This window comes from Papaver somniferum, chromosome 5, assembly GCF_003573695.1.
Source record: "Papaver somniferum cultivar HN1 chromosome 5, ASM357369v1, whole genome shotgun sequence".
NCBI lineage: Eukaryota > Viridiplantae > Streptophyta > Magnoliopsida > Ranunculales > Papaveraceae > Papaver > Papaver somniferum.
The window spans coordinates 8,022,612-8,048,378 of NC_039362.1; the positions used below are offsets into that span (position 1 = coordinate 8,022,612).

General features: G+C 35.2%; 2 protein-coding genes across 3 annotated transcripts; both read right to left on the bottom strand.

The window, feature by feature from the left end:
• Window positions 1-6,605: 6,605 nt before the first annotated feature.
• On the bottom strand, window positions 6,606-9,478 carry LOC113278715. The gene is made up of 5 exons (XM_026527479.1): window positions 9,447-9,478; window positions 9,096-9,287; window positions 8,802-8,951; window positions 8,185-8,624; window positions 6,606-7,720 (listed from the first exon to the last, which is right to left on the bottom strand). The coding sequence occupies exons 1-5, from the start codon at window positions 9,476-9,478 to the stop codon at window positions 6,606-6,608; spliced, it is 1,929 nt and encodes a 642-aa protein (XP_026383264.1).
• Window positions 9,479-12,146: 2,668 nt separating this feature from the next.
• LOC113280959 (ubiquitin-like modifier-activating enzyme 5) lies at window positions 12,147-16,259 on the bottom strand. 2 transcript variants are annotated; one of them, XM_026529569.1, is made up of 14 exons: window positions 15,929-16,259; window positions 15,555-15,623; window positions 15,364-15,477; window positions 15,130-15,258; window positions 14,933-15,001; window positions 14,623-14,775; window positions 14,420-14,456; window positions 14,147-14,229; window positions 13,809-13,883; window positions 13,492-13,566; window positions 13,174-13,260; window positions 12,944-13,071; window positions 12,613-12,668; window positions 12,147-12,523 (listed from the first exon to the last, which is right to left on the bottom strand). In XM_026529569.1, exons 1-14 carry the CDS (start codon window positions 16,016-16,018, stop codon window positions 12,384-12,386), a joined length of 1,305 nt encoding a protein of 434 aa, XP_026385354.1. In that variant the 5' UTR covers window positions 16,019-16,259; the 3' UTR covers window positions 12,147-12,383. The 2 variants fall into 2 exon arrangements, with proteins under 2 accessions (XP_026385354.1, XP_026385355.1); XM_026529570.1 differs by having other exon boundaries at window positions 12,944-13,059; window positions 15,929-16,257.
• Window positions 16,260-25,767: the final 9,508 nt, after the last annotated feature.

The following is a 25,767-nucleotide window of genomic DNA, read 5'->3' on the forward strand; positions in this document are numbered from 1 at the left end:
AATGATTATATGTTTGTATTTGCCAGATTATTACACTGCAATTTATTGATTAGGTTTGATTTTGGTCTTGTTTAGTTAGTTTTGAGTTTTGGTTAATGTTCTTGGGAGGAAATGATTTCTCGACAACTCTGAGTATTTTTTGTGTGACTAAAACAAGCATAATTTGGAGATTTTGAATGTTTGCTAGTTATGTTGATATTTCTCTTCAAACTTTTGGTATTATTTTGCATAGGTAAGAATGTTTTCTGATGCAAATTTATTCAACTGCTGAATGTAAGAATGTTTGAAAAATGTGATAATGGAGGTTTAAATATTTTTGTTCAATTTAGGGGATCAACAGCAGTATTTGATCCAAATAAAAAATTGGATCAACAGTAGGAGTTGATCCAATTTAGGGGATAAACAATAGCAGTTGATCCTAATAAAAATAGGATAAACAATACAAGTTGATCCATTGTATGCAAATTTTTTCTACTGTTAATGGGTGAAAATGTGTTTCTGAAGGATTTTTAGATTTTTTTGTATCAACAACAGTAGTTGATACAATTAAAAAGGGATTAACAGTAGAAGTTGATCCAAGTTAGGGGATAAACAAGAGTAGTTGATCCATAAAACTGAAATTTTTGCTAGTTATGTACTTTTATACTATGAAAATATGAATGCTAACTATAATAAGTGTTGAACTCAGGTTGAGAAGAAATAATGCATAGGAGATCACCAAGGATACTAAAGAATAAGCAAGATGAAAAGGGAACGCAAGAGATTAAGAAAGCTACAGAACCAAAACAAAATGCGAAGAACAAGAAGAAAATTGAAGAAGAGCCAACAAGAAAGAGGAAGAACAAGAATACAAATGAAGAACAACAACGAAAGGTGAAACAAAAGAAGAAAATTTAGGAAGAACCAGAACAATCAGCATCAGAATCCGAAGAAGAAGATGCACCAAGAAAAAGGAAGAACAAGAATACAAATGAAGAACAACAACGAAAGGTGAAACAAAAGAAGAAAGTTGAGGAAGTACCAGAACAATCAGAATCATAATCCGAAGAAGAAGGTCAAGAAGAATCAGATGAAGATGATCGAGAGTCAGAAGAAGAGAAAAAAATTTAATATATGAAAAAGAAGCAGAAAATGGCAAACCGAAGAAAGTCCTCTAAAGTAAAAACATAGATTGTAATATTTGTGTTGGTATATCTAACTATATTGTTTGAAATATTGAAAACAAAATGATTGAGCTTCATCTATGCAGGTGGGTCAAGGGCGAAAGCAAAACCACAACAAAAGGAGAAAAACAAGAAGGTAGTTGAGGAAGAATCGGAATCAGAGTCCGATAAAGAAGAGCAACAAGAATCAGATGAAGATGATCAAGGGTCAGAAGAAGAGGACAATAATTCTGAAAAAAGAAAAACTAGCAAAAGAGGGAAAACCAGAGCGAGAGCTCAAATGTAAGAACATTGACTCTTTAATGAAATAATATGTGTAAGCAATCATAGTTTTGGATCAACGGTCACAGTTGATACAATAAAATATGTGTAATCAATCATAGTTTTGGATCAACAGTCACAGTCGATCCAATAAATATATGTAAAGAACAACAGTTGATCCAATAAATCTGTGTAAAATATTACATTTGATCCAATGAGAGGTAGTTAAAGCATGAACTGTGATTACACATATTTATACGTCGCACCTCACTCGGGGGCTACGCCCCCTCGTGAAAATATATTATGGGTAGAATGTGAGAAAACAAAAGATTATTGTCAAAAATAAAAATGAAAATGATTAGAGTTTCATGTATGCAGGCAAGTCAAAAGCAAAAGAAAAGAAATTCAAAGCAGGTCTCCAACCATTGGTTGAAATGGGGAATTTTCTATGCAAAAAGTTTGAATTAGAAGATGCAAATAACAAGAAAAAACCGAAACTTGCAAAAGCACTGAAGGAATCTCCATATTGGAACTTAATCAACCCATTTTATGTTACAGACATGAGTATGAGTGGTAAATGGATGAAGAAGGTTAATCTTGCAATGCAGCTGCTGATGAGTGGATTTAATAAACAAACCATGACTTTCAAATTTGGAGAATCCGAAGAATGATACCTATAAGCAAGAGATTTCGCTTTGATATTCAAGATGAGAAGAATGATAGAGAGTGAAGACTTGAAGAAACAACTGCATCTGAAGAAAGGAAATGACTACAGCGAATTCTTAAATAAAAAGTTCAGACCATGAAGACCAGCAGATATTCCAGACGCAATATTGAAGAGTGAGGTTGTAAGCAAACTGAAAAATGCAGCAGAAGATGAGTCTGATCCAGTGCATTTTGTGAGACTTTTCGGTATGTGGTTATGCACGGTTTTCTTATTCCCAAATGTTGGAATGACAAGCTTCCCAAAGAAATTGTTGCCTCATATCTTACTGATGGACAAAGTGTCATGGCCGGATCATGTTGTGGAATGTTTGATTTCGAACCTGGCAAAGAAGAAAGAGAAACAATTAACTATCGGTGGTTGTACAACTCTCCTAGTGGTAAGAAAAAACGTTAATTTTGTATTGTAGAGAGTGAAATGCATATTATTGGATAAAAACTAACCTTGTTGTTTATATTATGCAGTGTTGGTTCTGCCAACGTACCAATAAGTACATCGACAAAAGGGAGAATTTTGAAAATGCAACTCCAAGATTCCTACGATGGGACCAGCATGCATTATGCAAGAAGCTTGCAAGTGACTTTGGCGACAAATTGAATAAGAAGGAAATTGATATGACTTGGTTCGACTAGATGATAATTTTTTTTACTATATTTATCTTTACTATTACAAATGTACCATTTTTTTTGTGGATCAACAATGGAAGTTGATCCAAGTGAATGGGGTCAATAGCCAATGTTGATCCAGTTTTAGGGTCAGTTTTTGTGGATCAACAATGGAAGTTGATCCATGTGAATGGGATCAACAGCCAATGTTGATCCATTTTTAGTGTCTACACTATTTTGAGATCCTCCAAGTCTAAGTTTTTTGTGGATCAACAATGGAAGTTGATCCATGTGAATGGGAAAACAGACAATGTTGATCCAGTTTACTGTCAGTTCTTTGTGGATCAACAATGGAAGTTGATCCATGTGAATGGGATCAACAACCAATGTTGATCCAGTTTTACTGTCTACACTATTTTGATTTGTGTTGATCATGCTTCACAGTTTCATCAAGACATTGTTGATCCAGTGTCTGCTGAGGAGAACTATTTAATTGACCTATAGGCATCTGCAAGAGAACTAGAACAAGAGATGCTTAAGATAAAGGAACTATAGAAAGAAAACATCCTTCTTGATTGTGACAAGCATGAGATTCATTACATGGACAAGGCTCAAATTAAAAATTTTGTCCACAGCACATTATTCTTGAGAGAGTTGTATGAGAGGAACAAGGAAAAAGTAGAGTTGCAAGCTGGAGAACCGGAGCGACTTGCTGATATTGGCAAGAACATAAAGGAGTGGCAGGAAGAGGAAAGGATTTTTCAGGAATCACTTAATAGGAATAAACCAGCGTATACAGGGAAGGAATTTGAAGGTTTGGAATTGGAAGATTTGTTCACACAGAAGCAACAACAAGGAGAATCATCTGGAAAAGGAAATCAACATGAAATGAACTCTGCGGAGAATGATCATCCAACAGATGGGAATGAAACTAGAGTAAACATGGAAGTCGAAGATTCATTGGTTGTGAACAATGAAGACACTCAAGAAATGAACGATTCCTTGGAAAGTGAAGATGGAACTCAAAGTACTTTGGGAACTCAAGAGAAGAGTTGGCGGAAGGGTTTTCAAACTGGAATGAAGAAGCCGAATAAGTTTCCTGAGAAAGAACAGAAAAGTGACAAATATTTGGGGAGTTGGAAGGATGGCTTTCAGCAGGAATAGAACAAAGGAAAGCTGATGACTTAGAGCACAATACTGTGGACGAAAACAATGCAGATCTCGATTCGGTGGTTGAAAACATTTCAAAATATGCTAGAATAGTAGAAGAGAAAGCTGACATACAAATGAAAGAGAAGAGTCCGTCTATTGAGAAGAATAATGATGACATAAATGAAAATGGTTGTGCTTGACACTCCTCCACTTTCAACAATAAAACCTGATGAAATTTCTGGGTATGTGCATACAGGTACCACACCGAGTTTTGGTGTAATAATGGTTGAGGTACTTCGTGAGGGAACACAACAAATAGAAGAGGGTGAAGAGCAAACTGAAGAGGTTGACAATACATCAGGAGCTGCAATACGCGCAGGGTTGAAGCAATTGTTTAATTTGGATGCAGTCGAGGAGCAAACTGAAGAGGAAACCGAATCATAGGAACAATCCGATGATACAAAAGCATCAGAAAAAACAGCAGGTCAGTTATCTTGTGAAACAGGTGAAGAAGGGAGAAATGCCAAAGAGAAAGACGTATAAACTTCGAAGTCAAACACCTCCTTCTTAGCGTAAAAGGGGACAAAGGAAAGGTGGAAAAGGGAAAAAAAAAGCAAGAGGAGAAGCAAATAGAAATAATTGACGTCGACAGTCAAATTGACCTCACACCAGCGGAACCCAAAAAATTGATGAATCCAAAAAAAAAACTAAAATTGTGGAAAAAATTCAATGACAACGAAAAATAACTCATCGAGCCATTCTTTGAGAATGCAACTGAATGGTATGTAATTCACCTCAGTTCACATAGTTTTTTTCGGGTTATGCTAGATCTTTTGATTTCCTTCAGTTCTTTGTGGATCAAAAATGGAAGTTGATCCAAGTGAATGGTATCAACAACCAATTTCCAGTTTTACTCTCATTTGTTTATGGATCAACATATTCATTTGTTGTTTATTTTGTTGTTGAAAATGCAGCGAGGAAGCTTACAGTTTTTGTTTCTACAATCATGACTTGGAAGTAGTCATCAATGGGAAGTACTTACAGTGTCTACTGAATAATCAAAATATTCACGGTGAGATTGTTGATTATTACATCAACATGCTGAAATCAAAGATGGAATCGCCGGATAAACCAGATTACAAGAACCATGTCATTCTCTCAACAAATGATTATGTAAGTAAAACGAAAAATCTTGGTTTGTTCAAATGCATTGTCAAGTTGATTGTAGCTTTTGTTTATAATGTAGATGATCCATAATATGCCAAAACTAATATGTTTGAAAAAATATTGATACATCCGATATTGGGGATTACATTAGCCACGAAAAATATGGTAAAATTAGAGAGATGTGGGATTCAGGAAAGGCTGAGGAACAGTTACACAGGGAATGTTGAAGACACATACCTCATCATACCAATGTGCTTGACTGACAAGGACGGTGTTGGATACCATTGGGTGGTGCTGGCGTTGGTAAAAGGAAAATGGATAGTGCACAACTCTGCAAGGCGCAACACGGCTTATAATTGGCAATATCTTGTGAGATAGTACCACTGACGAAATGGCTGAATGAAATGGGCCACGGAGATCCAGATACGGGTGGTGATATCGAGACAAGCTCTTCACATTGCACTGTACCAGCACAAGACGGATGTGATTGTGCATTGCACACTTGCATGTACATGAAGAATTTGGTGAAGCGTGGAAACTGTGAACACCTATCTGAAATCGCTAACTTAGATGAGAAGTTTAACAAGAAGCGAGTGAAGATTGCAACAAGGATCTTGTCAGAATTGGGTTCATGGAAGAAACCGGAAATACTTCCTGATTCAGCTACTGACTCTATTCAAGAAATAATCCAATTGCAAGACTCAGTTGAACCAGCAGCTGAACCATTAGAGTAATCTTAATCTCATAGTCTGTTCATGGTCTGTAAAGAAAATCTAACTGTAGTTTTAAACATACTTATCTTAGTAAGTAAATCTTAATGATGTAGGTCTGATTATGAATGAATTATCATGAACCATTATGAATGAATTATTATGGATGTATTTGTGGTCTGATTATGAATGAATGTTACAGGAATGTATAGCTTGAGGAGTTTGCTAGTAAATACATGTAGGACCATGCAAATTTTCTGTTTGTTTTGTGTGTAAACAACCAATGTTGATCCAAATAAGTTGGATCAACAATCATTGTTGATCCAATTAAGTTGGATAAACAACCACTGTTGATCCAAATAAGTTGGTCTGATTATGAATGAATGTTACATGAATGTATAGCTTGAGGAGTTTACTAGCAAATACAGATAGGACCATGAAATTTTTTTGTTTGTTTTGTGTGTCAACAGTCATTGTTGATCCAAATAAGTTGGTTCAACAACCATTGTTGATCCAAAATAACTTGGATCAACAACCATTGTTGATCCAAATAAGTTGGAACCAAGGAACAATGTTTCCACACTATAGTGTAAACAACCATTGTTGATACCATTTATATAAGTATGTTTAATGTAAAATCAATAAACCTGGAACCTGCCACCTGACATATACTTGAGAAACAAAACAATAAAATTCATAACAACAGTATGTCATTAAAAAAATAAAAGTGCAAACCAAATAAGCATAAAAAAGAAAAAGAAAACATCCAACTAGTCAGAAACCTAAAACAAGTTGTTCAGAATATGAAAAAACCAAAAAAACTTCAGGACAACATCCTCTTCAAGAAGTTGATCATCCTGGAATGAGACTCCCTGCGAAATGTTGGTGCACGAGGAGCCAAAGGAGGTCTGCGACATGTTCGACGGTTGTGAAAGGTGAGCATCCCACATTGGCCACACTTCCTCTTCTTGCGAACCTTTTCACGACTACCCCTATACCTAACACCTTTAGGCCTTCCACCTTGTACTCGACCACCATTTGTAGGAAAAACATACCCCTTTTCATTAATTCCAGGTGGTTTCTCAGAGTCCGGAATAGGATATATGGATCGAGAGTACAACCTTCTATAGTATTCAGAAGTATAGTAAGGGCTAATGTATTTATATGGTTCATCATTTCCAATATGCAACATGGATTTCATTGAATGAGTGCAAGGAAAGCTATGTTTTTTCCACCATTTGCAGGTACAAGTCCTAGACTCCAAGTCGACCGTATGCTTTCCTGTTGGAGAAATGATCTCAAATACTTTCTCACTTGATCTCCGAAACTTGTATGAACGGCAGTCATTTATCATCTTGTTAAACCTTGCTTGCATACGAGGAGTAAGCCTTGTATTCCACTTGTTAGACACCAATAACTTATCGTAATTCTGCTCCATTACCTTAGAACAAATAACATCGAGAAGCTCAATTGCTGGAAGCGGCTTATCATGCTTAATAACATTGTTAAAACTCTCAGCAACATTAGATGTGTTCTCACCCCACCTTTCTCCTAGAAATGCATGAGCAGCCCAATTCTCGAATGGAATCTTCATCATCCAAGCAACCACTGAATCCAACTTTATATTACTTATACTCTTCGCAGCAGCATAAAATTTTTCCTTTGTTAATGCAGTGTAGCACTCTTCGAATAACTTGACTGCAGTTTGTCTACTCTTGCCCTTTGGAACTGGAATATTTCTTTTCATATGGTATAAACAGTAGGAATGGAAAGCCTTTGGGAAGACTACAGGCACATGCTTCAAAATGCCGATTCCACGATCTGATATGATGGTCAGTGGACGATCTTCACGAATAATACCCTTCAAATTGGTTAAGAACCATTCCCAACTATCACAATTTTCACAAGGAACAATTGCAAATGCAACTGGGTAGATCTCTACAAGAAACAAAAAACAAAATAATTAACCAGTAACTAGTTGAACCATTACAGTTGGATCAACAGCAGAGGGTGATCCATTTTAGTTGGATCAACAATGGAAGTTGATCCAGGCTGATGGATCAACAGTAGAAGTTGATTCAAAATAAATTTATGTAAGCAATCTTAGTTTTGGATCAACAGTCACAGTTGATCTAATAAATATGTGTAAACAATCACAGTTGATCCAATAAGAAAGCAGTCTAAACTATCCAAAGCTACATATAATTTTACGTCGCACCTCACTCGGAGGTTACACCCCCTCGTGAAAGTTATATTCAATTTAGAATGTGAGAAACCTAAAATAAAAGCTACATTTATTAACAAAATGAATGCATAATGATGGGATCAACAGTAAAAAAACTAAAAAAATATGGATACAAAATGAAAAATAGTAAAAGGGTTAAAAGTCATATCTTGGTTACCAGTTTTGCCGCAAGAAACCATAAGACCACCCTTGAAATTCTCAGTGAGAAAGGTACAATCGATAAATAACATTGGACGGCAGTAATTGTTGAAACCAGTAATGGAAGTTTCAAAAGCAGCAAAAAAACTTTTGAACCGAAGCGTCACATTGTCATACTCAAAATTTACAACACTTCCAGGATTGTACTGTTCAATGGCATCTTTATACCAAAATAAGTCTAAATAGGACTTGATGTCATCACCCCAAAGAAATTTCTTGGTGAATTGTAAACTGTGGTATGCCTGACTATACGTAAGGTCAACTCCATATTCCATTCGGAATAAATCTATAACATCAGCAGCAGTCTTCTTCTTCTTCGCTGCTCGCAAATCATCTGACAAGATATTCTTCATAAAAGATTTTCTCATCCTAACTTTTGATGGATCTGAAGAAGCTAAACTACATGAATGCTCTCCAATATATTTCATGCACTGGAATACACCATTTTATTTGGCGAGGACAGAGGCATGAAACCTCCACCGACAATTTTCCTCCTTCTTGAACTTGCACTCCACAGTGTATCGTTCAAGGTCACTTTTCTTTAATTTGTATTTGCGACCACTACACATTTCATACTTTGTAACAGAGTCCTTAACTTCTTTAATACCACCTTCAAACAACTGCCCTACTCCAGTTAAGATGTTGACCCAAGCATCAACCTTCCTCGGGACCTTTTTGATCAAACACGCATCATCAGTGACGTCTTCCACAACAACTAACTCATCGCTTGAAATACAACTTAATGATGACGAAGAAGAAGGAGCAGCAGCAGAAGAAGATGATGAAGAAATAGAATCAACACAAGTCCTTAACTGGATTTCAAACTTCAACAAGTCAATCCCTTGTGAGGTGCAGTAGTGAATGAAAAACCTCAAATCTAAATCGTGATTGATGACATTTGAGATCCCTTCTACAGTGTAATCAAAAAGGATGAGTTCTTCAGGAACATAAGGCCACTTTTGTTTCACCACACTTATCATCTCCTTGACAGTAGTTGATCCTGAAACAGGATGCGAGATGGTCTGATTGCAAAATTTGAACTCTGCAACAACCAAATTTGGCCTGCAATAAACAATAAACATATAGTGGTATTCAGAAAATATGGATCAACAATCACAGATGATCCAATAAATATGTGTAAAAAATCACCTTTTTGGATCAATAATCACATTTGATCCAATAAATATGAATCAACAATCACAGTTTTGGATCAACAAGCACAATTGATCCAATAAATCTGTGTAAGCAATCATAGTTTTGGATCAACAGTCACAGTTGATCCAATAAATCTGTGTAAACAATCACAGTTCATCCAATAAATATGTGTAAAATATCACAGTTGATCCAATAAAAGGTAGTTAAAACATGAATTTCAATGCAAACCAAAAAGAAAGCAGTCTAAAACACCCTAAGCTACATATACTACATAGTATTACGTCGCACCTCACTCGGGGCTACGCCCCCTCGTGAAAGTTAAATTCAATGTAGAATGTGAGAAACCTAAACTAAAAGATACGTTAACAACAAATTGAATGCATAATGATTAACTGCAATCTACCAAAGAAATAAAAACACGAAATACAAACATTTTGTGCAGAAATTTGGATCAACAACAACACTTGATCCAAAATAAACTAAAAATCATCTTATTTTTGTATCAACAGTCAAGGTTGATCCAAAAATAATATCAACATCTCATCAAAAACATAATCAGTAGAGTGTCTAAAATACATCATCAACATTTCAGCATAAATTTTGGATCAACAACAACAGTTGACACAAACAAAATTCTTCCACATTTCAGCATAAACAGTTGATGAGCAGATTTAAGAAAAAGAAAGTGTAAATAACAAATCAAAAATTAAAAGGTACTTGTTTAAAGATGAATAAGGATCTCGAGATCAAACTATATCAATATCAATCAATCTAACGGAATAATCACGAAATCAATCTTCCAACATAAATCACGATCTCTGCATAAACAACAAAAAACAAAAATTGTACATAAAAATCAATGAAACGAACATGCAATCATAAAAAACAACTACATGAATCTTCAAATAATCATCAACATTACCAATTTGTTTCAGATTAACAGATCTAGCCGATTCTGTTGATTAATAAGAATTGAAAAACGCTGGTAACATCAACAATTCTATTGATTAAGACAATGAAGAAGAAGAAGTTGAAGATTACGCTGGTAAGATCAACGATTTCACGCTGGTAAAATTTCAAAAATTTCTTCACGAATCGCTCGCAGCTGCTCTCTGCAGCTGAAATCTCTGTCTCTCTCTCTCAGTTATTATTTCCGTTTAATAACTAAAATTTGATTTAGATACTAGAATATATACTAGGGGTATATTTGGAAGTCTCCAAATTGTTGATGGGCCCCTGATGGGCTTAAATATAAAGAGGGACAAAATTATTATGTGATAAGGACAATTGTATAACCCATCAAAGTAGGGACAATAATTCAATTACCACTATCTGTAAGGAGTGTCTCAGTTCTGCAATACTTAAAATTCACCAGCCAAGTTACTGAAGTGTTATGCAGGTTGGAACTTGTGTTTGTTGCATAAAAAATCCAAAGATCAAGACAATCAACCATTACAGATATTCCACCGAACACGTTATGTGCAACATAATATTAGAAGACGGAACAATACCGATCTCAAACTTGGGATAGGCGGTAACAATCCTTGTCCAAAAATCATACCCCGATTTTGTCCTCAAATCTCAAAGTTTAAGTCATTAAGAAAAACTGAATATTCATGTTTGTTTTCTTCTTTCAAAATAAACAAACTGAATCCATGTTTCCCGGTCTTCTATCTAATTGTCTAATTGCTTCCAGAGGCTAATTGCTCCTAACGCGTTTGGAATATTTGGACACCCGAAGCAGAAGTTGAAAGTCGAAATATTTTAGTTCACAAAAAATTTTCTTCTTTTTTCTTGCATATTTTGAAATTTTATATCCAAACTAACTTACAAAAGTCGAAAAGCTACTTCTGGAAGTCATTCCAAAAATGAAAGTTTCTTCTGGAAGTCATTTTGAAAGATCTGGAGCAAGAAAATGGCAATGGTGAACATTAACCCCTTGTATATATACAGATAGATCATGTACGAAATTCTTAAAGGGGCGCAAGAAAAAGATTTGGGATATCAAAGGCAGTGGTGATTATGAGTATGGTGGATTGGATGAATACATAAACCCTGGAATCCAAGGCCTTACCAAGGTGATTATGAGCATGGTCCTGAGTTTTCTATATAAGAAAGCAAAGCACACCATAAGAGCTGAATGAAATAACCTTCTATTCAAAAGTTCAAGAAAAAGTACATTATTGTAATGGAATTTATTTTACTAAAAAAAAAGTTAAAACCGATTAGGAAGAAACTGAACCAAACCATTTATTGATGGATTGGTTATGGTGTAGAAAGTGGAAAACCGATAGTGTTGGTTTTGGTTTGGTTTGACCTCTAAAACGAACCAAAAACCATTGGAAAATCAATTATTTTTATACTTAGTTTCCATCGTTGATTTACAAGTATTAGATTTTATCCATGGATTTGGAGGATAAATAAAAACCCCAAATCTAATATTTCAGTATGATACTTTCTTTTTTCTCTTTCTCATTCTCTCAGTCGCCTCCCTTGTCCACCCTCAACTACGGCAGTTACTGGAATTTCTTCTTCCCATCTTCCTTCTTTCTTAAACATTTGAACTGTCAGTTTCAGGAAACTGACATAATTATCGGTTAACCGAAAACCACTGGGAAAAAACGAAACCGGCTGGAACCATTTGGAAACCGAACCAATGATTAATGGTTTGGTTTAGATTTTTAGAAACCGATAGTATTGGTTTCGGTTTTGGTTTGGCTAGAAACCGAACCAAAACCGACCATGAACAGCCCTAAAAAAAAAAGGTGTAAAATCAGAATCTGTAACCTGAGGTAAGAGTGACTTCCATAACTTTTGATGGATGGCAAGCATCCAAAACCATCGTCTTTAAAGCCTACCTCGCCTACTCTAGTAGCAAACAGAAATAAGGTATTTTCTCATGTGAAAACTATCAAAAACTATGCCTGCTTTTGTGATTTTGTTTTTGGTATAACAAAAAGGTTAGCTATGATAAATAACAAGGCTCGTGGTTGGTTTTAAGGGTTACGCATTAAGGGCATCAAGTTGGCGACGGAGTTCCTCAAGATCGTCAATAGGATTGCTTGTTTCTTCTGCTGGAACTGGTAAAGTTTGGAAGTCATCCGCACTTGGAAGTTCACGAACAAGACCTGCTGGAAGAGCATCTGCAGATAACAGCACAAGAAATACTGAATAGGTATCGTTTTGAAAGGCACTTCTCCAAAGTTGTATAAAAAGGAATTAAAGAGATTACCTGAATTTATGTGAGCAGGATCCTTCTTCTCCATCTCGTCGTCATCATCAACCACACTGAAGAAACAACATGGTTAGAATTTTAACGAAAATGGCAGCTCGAGCCTAGACGAAGAAGTGGATATGAAACTGTTGAGGTTTCCATAAGAATTTTATGATTTCATCTTTTTCAGCATTCATTTTAAACACTATATAATGACAACGTTATTATGTGTGTAACTGAATAAAAAATCAAGACAAAGGAAGTGTCTGATTTCCTCGCTTTAAAGTTTCAGTCAAGACAAACAGTGACCAATGTATTTCAAGACCAAATCTGCTTGGAGAAAATTTACCTTATGTTCCACTCATTTTCAGCATGAACGGGGGATTCTACTACTAATAATGCTTCAGCCTCCATCTTCGCCTTAGCTGCAGCATCCCTTTCTGGTTTTGTGAGCATGTAATCCTTCTGCACAATAGCCTTTAAAATAAGCTAACAACATGAAACTCTGAAATAGGTATTGCTTCCAAGCATGACAAACAACCAACAACTGACTGATGTAGTATTACGAAGTAGCATTACCTGCCGATCCAGACAAGGTGAGTTTGAACACTGTGGGTTTGGTTTCATTGCCATTGTTGGGAAGAAGTCCTTTAAAGAGTTATATCCCTGCACCCAGCAATTGCATTAAGAATCAAACGCAAAACTGAGATATGGTCAACGTTTACCATACACGCTTTAGGTTACCCGAGATATGGTGCATATTTTAAAAAAGAAGTGGTTGAGACAGACGTCCATAAATAATTCAACAGTCAAAACATTCAGTTATTTAGCTGACACCATCTATACTAAAAAGTGTCGATATTTTACTAAGAAATGTCTAGGAGGTGAGATACTTACCAAGTATGGGGATACTTGACCAAAATTTAGCAAGTATTTGAGTGTATTTTGCACAAGAAGACCAGCAATAACACCCTAAGGAATCAATACAAACACCAGAAAACAAAATTCAGATTACAGGAAAACCAATAAAATTAACTGAGTCGGACTTTTTTTTTTGTTGAGCCGCTACAAGTAGTTGTAAAGTGGAAAGTCGCAACAAGTAAAAGATAGATAAATATTGCTGTTAGACTTCATTGTAAGGTAGACAATTCGGCATATAGGGGAGTACATCCTGGAGAAACGGAACGTAGAAAACCAAATAAAATAATTCTAACCATTGTGGTGGGCAAAGATGCAGCGCAAACACCCTCACGTTTTAATGTCCGCTCGTCTACCCCAGAAGCGACAACCTGTGGAAAGATAAAATTAGCATTCATTTTCCTAGGTTCAAACCAGGTGCATATGATGAGTGAAACTCAAAGTAAAGTCTGCCATATAGCCAGCCCTTAATACTGTAAGTAGGTCGAATGACATCATACTTAATCTAACAACAATAACTGAAATACTGTGTAGGTGCCTCTTGGAATCTATATACCATTTCATGTGCCATACAACAGTTACCATTATACGCTTCTCTAATTCTACTACAGCATAAAAGGTTTAAAGTACTAACCAGAGGAGGAGCACATGCGAAACAAGCTGTTTCCCCAGGAATAAGCAATTGTATATGACCAGAAACGGCATCTTCAGATACCCCTGAAAAAACAGTTTTTTCATATCAGTTTTGTAGGCATTGACGTGTCGATTGAGAATGTTAAAAGTATACTGCACGTATTCTATATAACTGAAACTGAAAAGAAACCAAATCAGTTGGAACTAAGCTCAACACCTAAAACAAAGCATGCTTCTTAAAACTGATAAGTACAGTAATAACCAGGTTCCTTACCAGACTCCATCCACGTCTGGTTCAGCTCATTGCAAGCCTGAATAACCACAATTGCATTAGATACTCAAGACTAAATACTTACAAAAGCTCTTAAAGGTAAATTTATACACTTACACCAATTTAAATCAAAGTTGTTAGCAAATAAAAATCAGAGAGAGATAGAAAGCCAGTGTCGCACAACAGAATCATGAGTAGTAGATTACCTGGTTTACAACCATACGTGCTTCGTAATTGTCTACACAGCTCAAAACCAGATCAACTCCAGTACCATTTTTAGTTTGACGATATTTTTGATTCTTCAAGCTCTCCACGAATGTTTCAAAACCTTGCATTGTTGTAATATTCAATGTGTAGCTCTACAAGTAACCAGAAAACAACTAACCTGATAAGTTCTTTACCTAATAGAAAATTTGAGACCACAGTAACACCGAACCAAACTGACAATGATACAATTGCTGGATTTCCAAATTGCTGCAATAACCCCCACAAAACTGACCCTCATTGCTTACTAACCTCAAGTATGACGTCTGGATTAATATCTGAAAGAGTTTGCACAGCAGCGTCTGTCTTGGTCATGCCGCACTGCGAAGGCAATAAGTAAGCAGCATGAGTAGATCAAATACATCCTTATCTCTACCTTGTATATTTAATAAAAGCATATTGCGAGACACAAAAACGATAAAGAAGAGCATAATAATAAAGATGCACACCTGCTCTGGGCGGAAGAATAGCCTATTCATGTTAGCTAACTCTACTGTATCATAATCATACAACAACAGGCGACCTATACCGCACCTTGTTAGCATCTCAGCTGCAACACTACCTACTCCACCTATTCCCTATAACATCAAAAGAGCATTTTCAACACCCAAACAAGAAAATATCATAAATTAAGTAGACAAATATAAATAAAGAAAGAAACACGTGGAGAAATGAGTACACACAACAATGGCAACAGAGAATCCTCGTATTCTTTCATAGTTTTCCACAATACCCATCCTTTGAAGTGCCATTAGTCTGCTATACGGATTGCTATCTACTACTTCAGCACTCATATCCTGCCAATTCAAGTAAAATTCATAAGCAAAAAAAGGCCTTTCCAATTCCATAAACACATTTTCTCATGCAAATATACCTTCACTTTATTCCGCCTAGAATTTGCTGATTTCGCAAGATTCGTCAGGTTTTCTATACGTTCCTCCAGCTACGAAACATCAAAAGGTACATACAAAAAAATTAGCAAGTATCAGGTTAGCTCCACACTGGTAAATGAGCAGAGTTGACTTAAGTCACCGTCATTTGACCAAGGTCAACTAAGATCCAATCGTCAGTTTGAATACCAATTGATGATTCTGATCGGAAATGCTTGATACAAAAAGTATTAAGAAATTCCCCGGTTTCGTAAAATAAAACCTAATTCTGAACAATTTACAGATGAATCCTGCTAACAACGGAATCGGATCGATACCAGATGAAGATTGATTTTGCATAAGAAAGAAAAAAAAGTACCTTAAGAATCAAAGGAAGATGATTTGGATCTGATGAAGAATTCTTGAGCTGTTCAACATCATTCAACAATTCCTTTAATTCTACCTCCATTATCTCTACTCTCTCAAAATCAAAATTATTAAAAATCAATCTTGTTCTGTAAACACAGTGATGAGTGATGTGATCTTCTCTCTGCGAACAAAATTGGATTGGATTTCCCGAACAAGAAGAAGAAGAAAATAACCGATTCTCTCTGTCTTTTTACTTTTGCATCGTTACCCTTTCTCTCTCTAGAAAAGTTATAACGTTGCACGCGACGCGACTGGTAAATGCCAACGCCCTCTAACGGGCTAGGCTGGGATGCCTCGTACCTGGGATGCCTCCATGACCCCTTTATCCAGCTATTTTTCTATTTTTCGTAATAGCGAATATATCCCCATTTTGTTTTGTTTTCCCTTTTGAATTGAAAGGATATATTAAGAAAAAAGAAAATTACAGGTATCCTCAATTTGATTTTTTTTTTCTTTTAGAATTGAAAGGACATATTAAGAAAAAAGAAAATTACAAATGTACAAAGCTAGCATGTCAGTGCCAACTGAAAGCAAAAACAAAGCAAATTAAAACTATTATATAGATAGAATCGTTTCCCATTGATGCAAGACTTGATTCATAGAGTATGCTCCAACATAATCATTATTGTTAGAGCGCTCGGTAGAACTCGCAAGCGTTGATATTTCAAGCTTGTTTGTCAAGTTTAGTTGATCAAAACTATAGTCTTGATTTCTAATCTACCTACAGGAGTTTCGGACTAGGATAGATTGTATAGTTGAGCTTTAGACTTCACGGTGCTTACAAATGAAGACGAAGATCTACTGAAGAACTCGGAGGAACTTCATCAACAAAAGGTATGTGGAGACTAAAACTTATCTATCCTCGGAAGCCTATTATATTCTTACTTATCTCCTATTGAGACAAAAGTCGTATACGATATAGTCTTTCGTATCATACACATTTGATATTTCGAGATGAGTACAACTCGCTTATCTATTTCTCGAAATACGTGTTGGTAGCTTTTTGTCTAGCAACATTCATCATTATTCTTGGCTTTATGTCAAAAGATGATCATGTGGAAATTTCCTTGAATCGTCTTACATGATTTGTGTGAGACAGTTAGTTTGTCGACTTGGAAAGTTTCGTATTGATCATTCAATCACTTGAAAATTGCGTATTAGCTAATGGTGTAAGTGAGACATCCATTATCTTCTGTTAATAATGTTTCAATGATTGAAATGGGAGTTAAGAGCTAAAACCCATGTCTGGATACATTACGGTTTATGTACTAAGTATGCGAACTGTTTTGATATAATTCAGGACCGGAAACTAAGTTTGCATACCCGTTCGCAAACTGTTTCAACTGTTAAGTCATGGTACTTAAGTTTGCATACTCGTTCGCAAACTGATTTAACTATTGAAGTCCGAGAACTAAGTTTGCATACCCGTCTGTGAACTTATTCACCTGAGTTTAGTGTGTGACTAAAGTTTGCGTACTCATTTGCAAACTGTTGGTTTATGACCAATGTCCAGAACTTAAGTTTGCGTACCCTTTTGCAAACTTAAGTGGTCCAAGTTCTAAAATAGATAAAGTATGATTTCATACTCATGAAAATATACATTTATATAATAAGGAATACAATCTTTGCGAACCGTGGCTCAAATGTTCATGAATTGATTCTTTCGAATCATTATGGTTTTGCTTCAATTGGATCGTATATACTTCTATGTGATTGTTAACAATTGAACAACTCTATGAAGAACACAATTAGATTCTTCGATTATTATTCATGATTGATTGATCATCATAGTTGATCTAGATGCGTTAGATGATGTGGATTAGATAAAAGTGTTCATATGGCTAATTTTGGTTAACTACTATTGAGCCAAACTTATGTACATGTTTAGGTACGGTTATCCATATCAAGATGAAGTATATTTTATTTGTGTGTGACCAGATAAATCCATCTAACGGTGGAGAGATATTGCTTTGGTTTCAAGCAAAACTTAGCTTGCATCTTAAATCAGGATTTCATCTAACGGTGTATAATGAATGCTTTGCTTCTAAGCTAACTTAGCAAACCCTGATTTGAAAGTTATATAAAGGAGAACTCTAGCAGCTGGGAAACCTAATCCCCACACTTTCTGCGTGATACTAGTTGTGTAGTAGAGTCGATTCTCCATTAACCTAGGTTTTTCCTAAAACCATCTTAGGTTAACGACTTGAAGACTTCATTGGGATTTCGAAGCCAGATCCAATTATTTTCTCTGTAGTTGCATATTCTGATCTTACTTGTTCTATCGTATTGAGTACTATCTTCTCTAAGATTGGCTCAAGATTTATCTCCGATAGGTAAGATATAAAAAGTAGTCACAAATCTATTTGTCTCATTCTTTCTGATTCCACAATAACTTGTTCTACTTCCATATAGTTAAGTTATTGTGAGGTGATTGATATTTCTAGGTTGTTCTTCGGGAATATAAGTGTTAGAGAATAGCTCGGTTGAAACCACCAGGCGTTGGTATGTCAAGTTTTGGTTGTCATATTTTAGTGAACCAAAACTCATTTAAGAGTCGCTTGATTAAATGTACTAGAGTCAACTTCGTATAGGTTAGCTTGAAAGTATTAGGATATGAGACATTACAAGTATTGAGAAGACTTGAAGAAGTGAAGAAGTACGGATCTACAACCACAACATCATCCTTCCACTTGAGGTTAGTGATATTTGACTTGAACTGTTTCATTCCCTAACGTATCTTTCAAGTCGTGCATATTGAAAACAAAACTGCGAAGCATGAACACTTTAGATAGACATAGTATTAAGGAATATAATACGAGGTTTATTGCTTAACCATTAAACTTTGTAGATAAGACATCAACATAATCGTATGAATGCTATTGTGATTATGTATGGGTATGAGGTGAGGATTTCATCCTAGGAAACAATGTTCTTACATGTGTTTTAAGGAACTAAGTTCATGAACTATGTTTGAAAATAGAAAAGGAAATCGCCAGACGTTATTGGGATTGTTCTTCATTGCATATCTTATGAACGACCAATATGCGTGATTAGTATAACCGCTCATGACTTGTTTGTGTTCTTGGTAAAACTATTCACATGAGGCCTGACTTTTGTATTGGTATGACTTTTATTAGTGAAACCGATCTTAAGTAATCACCTGATGGTATGATCGAGTTTGTGTAGTTTGTAAATTATTATAGAATATCTTGAGAATATTTTCGGTTTTGGAAATTCCTTGGTGTCCAAACTTCATTGTCTATAAATACTTGAAGTTTGCATTTCGGGCAAACTAATCTTTCGTGACAGTAAACTTCATCTGTTGTATTGTTATTGGTAAAGCCGCCTATTCGGAGAGGAGAGTAACCTAATTAGGAAAAATATCTTACGGCCGCTCAATTTAAAGACTTCTTTGGGATTGAGAAACTCTACGAGTACCGTTGGTGGGAAACTAGATAATTGCGGTTTATCTTGTGTTTTCGATTGATTTGATTGACTAACGGTGGTTGAACTTTGATTGCACCTAGTTTGTTTATTCTTGAGAATCTTCTCTTCCAATATAAGATTCACTCAAACTAGTTCGAAGTTTCGACAGGGATCTTTAGACTATTGTTAGTACTAAATACGATCTTGTGATAATCCATTGTTAACAGACTCCGTTTTGTGTGTGATTGATCACAAGAGATTCAAGTAGTTGTGTGCAGGTGTTTATTGAAGATCTAAAAAGATTTGAAAACAAAGAAGAGATAGAAGACATATGACTTGGTTATATAAATCTTTGGTGTGCACAATACTTGTTTTGGTAAGAAGAGGATCTCACTATAATCGGTTTATCCTTGTGGTAGATTGGATAGAATAGTTGAGTAGATCGGCATCAATATGGTTCCTTGGGATTAAAGGTATTGATTGCAAAATTTACGATTACTTGGTGTAATTGAACATAAGATAGATCTAAGAACCTGACAAAGGATTTTATTGGAGATAAACAGAAGAGCATTTGTCCGACTCATATCAGTTGGTTGAAGAGAGTTGATACCAAACAAATTTGTTGTTCCTTTACTGTTTAGAATACGAACCAAAGGGATTGTTCCAAGTACGTGACTTATTCATAAGTTGGATGTGTGGGAATACAGACGGAACACCTATAGGTTTAGTTGTTTGGTCTCAACTATACGAAGTTGGTTTATTTTGTATGGCGGCTTAATCCTGGGAGTATTCAATTCTAGAAAAGGTCCCGGGATTTTTCTGCATTTGCGGTTTTCCTCGTTAACAAAATCTTGTTGTGTTATTTACTTTATATTTCCGCATTATAATTTTTTTTTATTATAATTAAAGTAAATTACACAAACGTTAATTCATATTTACTTGATAAGCAACCATATTGTGTTTGGTTAGTCCGAACCTTTGTATCAAGTAAACATATTTCGTTGTTGTATTGTCTCGATCTCGTATCCATAGACAATCACACGAAGTGTGAACCGATTAGTTGTATTGTCTCGACGCAGTCCATAAACAATCACTTTCGGAGTAAATGACTTATAGGAAAGAAAAGTTTTAGCTTGAGGTATATTTGGGTACCCTCACCTTTTCAATTGGCATCAGAGCAGGCAAACACGAAAAGATCTAACAGTCTGTGTTTTGTGCGATCCATCCTATAATAATTGAATCTATGACCGATTCAATTAACGTTATGCAAGAGTTTGAATGCTCAAAAGTTGTAGATGTTAATACTCATTAACTCATGATCCAGGAGTTGCGAAAAAATCTATGTCTTTTTCTGATGAAAAAGAAGATGCTTATAAAGAGTTGGTAAAACTCCTAAATCCCATAAAATCTCTGTCTTCTAAAGTTCTTATATTGAAGACTCTCTGTCTTCTAAAGTTCTTATATTGAAGACAGAGACAAATCTTCTTAAACATGAGATCAGAGATAAAGACAGTCAACTGCATAGTCTGGCTGAAGAGAATTTAAGTCTCACTGTCAAATTGGAATCTCTTGGTAAATCTCTTACTCAAGGAAAAGAGACACGTCCTATGATTCTGAGGAATGATTCTGTTGTGATTTCTTCTGACACTGAGGACACTAAAAGTCCTTGTTCGACTTTTACAGATTGTGATAAAACTAGTTTGGTCACGACTGAAACAGATCAAGATGATGGTAGTTTACCTAACTACATCAAGTCAGAAGAGGATATGAAACTATCTTCTACATCTAATGATGATAAAACGAAATCTTGTCCAAAAGAAACTTTGAATCGATTCCGTGAAAGTAATCTTAAGGAATACACGTTTCAGAAAGTTGACAGGAAACTTATACTTCTTCAACATACTGTGGTAAAAATATTGAAAGAAGTTTCTTGTCTTAAAAAACTGAAAGACCATTCCTCAGTAGAAAGACAGATTATACTACAACCTGATAAGATCAACTCAAATAAATCAGAGGAAAGGGTTGATAATCACTTCTGGAAAAAGGTTCCTCCACATCCATATCGAAACTGTTGTTTTGATGAAAAATTCAGAAGAAAGGGAAAGAGAGAATGTCTGCCAAAAGAAACAATCAGGAATTAATTGTTTCTGATAATCACACTGACGTGAATCATAAGGAAGTCCTTAGAATGAGAAAATCCTATGAAAATATCATTGAAAGAATTAAGAGAGATCTATCAATCTCTGAAAATTCTCATATCAGTAAGTTTTCTCCACATGATCATATCTCTAGAGTTAGAAAAGATCATCGCGGTGAGATAAAATATTTTGGGCAGAAATTCCCTATTAGAAACATGAACTATGTTTCTGATATTCAATGTAAGCTGGAAAAAGCTTACTCTGATGCAACTTAGTTGTATCAAAAGTCACTCTCATCCTTTTCAGTGCTCGTATTCATGGATGGGAAGGGCACAATAGATCTGGAGCACATATGTTTGTGTAGTTGATTATCAGAAAAGTTGTGACACTTTATGGATAGTTGCGAATCCATGGTTGATTAAAATGTTCATGTTTAACATGATTTTCAGAAATAGGTTTTATTTGGAGTTTTCGAATTTTAATAAACCTTCCGTCTTGAAAAATTCGGACAAAAGGAAACGAAATATTTTCCTGTAATATTTTCGGTTATCGGATTTTCGGTCCGAAAGTTGTCTCTTCAAAAGGGAAACTATCTCCTTCCTTCTTTATTGAAACCCTGATGAATACCTTATATATACATATATATATTCGATCATTCCTCTAATAACTCGCAGTATCTCAAAGGCAAATAAGAAGGAAGCTCAAAAGATCAAAGATTGTCAAGGAATCAATACAGAGAGGAAGAAGAGAAATAGATCAGAAATTATGTCTGATTATGATTCTGATAGCCCAGTAGGATCACAAGATGAGTCATATATGTTGTCTTACAACCTTCAAGATCCAACCAAAACCAAGTGGGTTCGTTCTGATAGTATGATTGACTATATATAGGATTTTGAAGAACTAAGAGCCAATCTCATAATAACGATTCGAAATCAAGACTGGCTCAATGATAAGATTGAGGAAACAAAAGCTGGAATTGTTGTCATGAAAATTCAAGTTGAGAAACTTGAGAAACAAGAAGTGGTTGCAGACAAGTCTCTTGAGACATGCTTTAACCGTTTGAACACTGGAGAAAACTCGTTGAACAACAAGAGCACCACTAGAGATTAAGTTATTTGTTGTAATACTTAATCTAGAAAAATAGACTGCAATTTTTTATTTTTTTCATTGATTGTATTGAGTCTATTATGAAAAAAACTATTATGAATAAAGTTATTTGATTTATAATTTTTCTTGTGATAGTTTTTGATTTACATAGCCTGTGCTTGAATGCTTTATTTATTGCTATGTATGTTTATGAGATGTTTGATTTCGGTTTTATTACCTTGATATTCTATCTCATAATATATTGTGAACCCTTATGGTTTGGGTGACTTTTTGATTTAGCGGGATTAAGTTCTAGCCCATGTTGGTAGGCTTTATCAAAGAATCATGAGGGGTTCTGATAAACAACATGTGAAAAAGTCACAATATGTTGAATAGGTTTTGGTTTAGCATAAAAGCATATGTGTTTCGTTGGTTTTCAACTTTTGCTTGCAATAGTTAAAAACCGATTTTCAACCTTTCTCGGGTAAAGGTTGGTTGTTGTTATTCTTTTGTTTTTGCATAAGGATGACAACATAATGGTATTTCGATATCAATTTTCCCTGGAAAAAGAAGACGCGATCATATTGGAGAAGTTGGATGCGAAATTGAGGTAACAATCTTGTTAGTTAATTATTTTCCTGTTTAAGAAAAGCCTAATGTTATTGCTTATATCCTTTTGCTTTTGCTTAACAAAATTTCGGTACAATTGATGTTTTTATTCCATTATGTGTGTATGGATGTGTGTGTGATTCAATTGGTTCCGGTTAAGAAAAATTATTGTTATGTTACTTTGTTGTGTGGTATCAATTGTTTAGGCTTACAAAATTTTATGGTGAAATTGCAGTGCTTTGATGTTTATGTTGTTTCAATTGCTTCTGGTTGAGGTGAATAATTGTGCAAGTTGATTTGCTTTGGTTTGTATGAAATATTTATGGCTTGACAAAAGAATATGTTTACAGGATGAGTTGTTTAGTCCAATTCGATTCCGAATAAAAGAAACTAAGTTAATTCTGATCTTAGTTAAACTTATCAAAGTGGAGGTTTCGGTTATTCAAGTCTAATCGAAGGCCTAAACAAGAAATGCTAGTTAACTAACCTAGTATTTGTCTTGTTTAAAACTTAAAGGTCTAAGTTATATGGATAATTAAACCCTGATGAGAAAAATAGAGTTATCTTTATTTTGGTCTTATCGAATGAAGCGATTGTATTTGTACAATCGGTTTAGCAAAGGAACTAATATGCTTAGTTCTTTTTTGGTTTGCAAAACTAGTTGGGAAAATTGCTTCGGTCAATTATTTCCATGATAACATATCAAAACATAATTACTTTTTAGTTTCGGTTTTGATATTGGTTATCAAAAATGATGTGTGGAACCCTCGTGCTTGACTCAACAGGTTGCGAGTCTATTGAGATTTGTAAGATCCTTTTGGTGTTGTCCTTTATTTTTTTCGTTTCTTTTTCATTTTGTGACAAAAAGGGGGAGAATATATGGAGTAAACAAGTGATGTTGGTGTCATTTTATATTGATTGGTGTCACTAGGGAAGAAGGACATTGGTGCTTGAACGTTTATCTAACGAAAGAGAAAAAGCATGGACTAAGGGGGAGTAACATATATATGATTTGGTATAACAAAGACGTGAGGATTGAAAATATACCTATCTCACCTCTAGGGGGTGTATTATCTTTGTTATTATAATGCAACTACTGCATTTTTAAGGATTGAATTAATCCAGGTTATGTGTTGTTGAATTCGGGAATCAAGCGTAAATGTAATGAATTATTATAATTTGTTTATCCATATGATTGTAAGAGTTTTGTCACTAAATTTGACAAAGGGGGAGAATGTTAGAGCATAGCTTGGTTGAAACCACCAAGTGTTGGTATGTCAAGTTTGTTTGTCATATTTGTAGTGAACCAAAACTCATTTAAGAGTCGCTTGATTAAATGTACTAGAGTCAACTTCGTATAGGTTAGATTGAAAGTATTAGGATATGAGACATTACAAGTATTGTGAAGACTTGAAGAAGTGAAGAAGTACGGAGCTACAACCACAACATCATCCTTCCACTTGAGTTTAGTGATATTTGACTTGAACTGTTTCATTCCCTAACGTATATTTCAAGTCGTGCATATTGAAAACAAAACTGCGAAGCATGAACACTCTAGATAGACATAGTATTAAGGAATACAATACGAGGTTTATTGCTTAACCATTAAACTTTGTAGATAAGACATCATCATAATCGTATGAATGCTATTGCGATTATGTGTGGGTATGAGGTGAGGATTTCATCCTAGGAAACAATGTTCTTACATGTATTTTAAGGAAGTAAGTTCATGAACTCTGTTTGTGAATCGAAAAGGAAATTGCCAGGCGTTATTGGGATTGTTCTTCATTGCATATATTATGAACGACCAATATGAGTGATTAGTATAACCGCTCATGACTTGTTTGTGTTCTTGGTAAAACTATTCACATGAGGCCTGACTTTTGTATTGGTATGACTTTTATTAGTGAAATCGATATTAAGTAATCACCTGATGGTATGATCGAGTTTGTGTAGTTTGTAAGGCCTAACACTGGGTAAAGGGGAACCGATCCTAGTAAGAGGTGCCACACATCACAAAGGGGAATCGATACTTGTATGGGGTGCAACAAGGTTTATAGCAGAAAGGGGAACCGATCCTATGGACATGTGCAACACGTTTTTAGGAAAATGGGAACCGATCCTATGGACATGTGCAACACATATGAGTTACATACCATGTATATGTGGGGAACCGATCCTACTACCTAATCAACCGAATTTTGGAAAGCTAGTGTGACTATGCACAGTACTCACATGGAGGCAGAACCGAAACTTGTTTTGGTAGAACTGTTAAACCCATGATTTGTGATTGAGAGTTCTTAATCAATTACATATCTCTTGAAAGTCAGATGAACCAATTCTAAAACTTGTTTGGAAGCGTGGTAAATCGGTTTCAAGTATGTAAGTATGAAAGAGGACTTACAAAGTAAGGATGTCGACACACTTTGAACACGTGCATTAATGCGTATATTTTTTGTTGTTCAAAGATATTCCTTAACAGCTAAGAAGGAAGTAAATCCCAGGATCGAAATTAAATAAGTTAAGA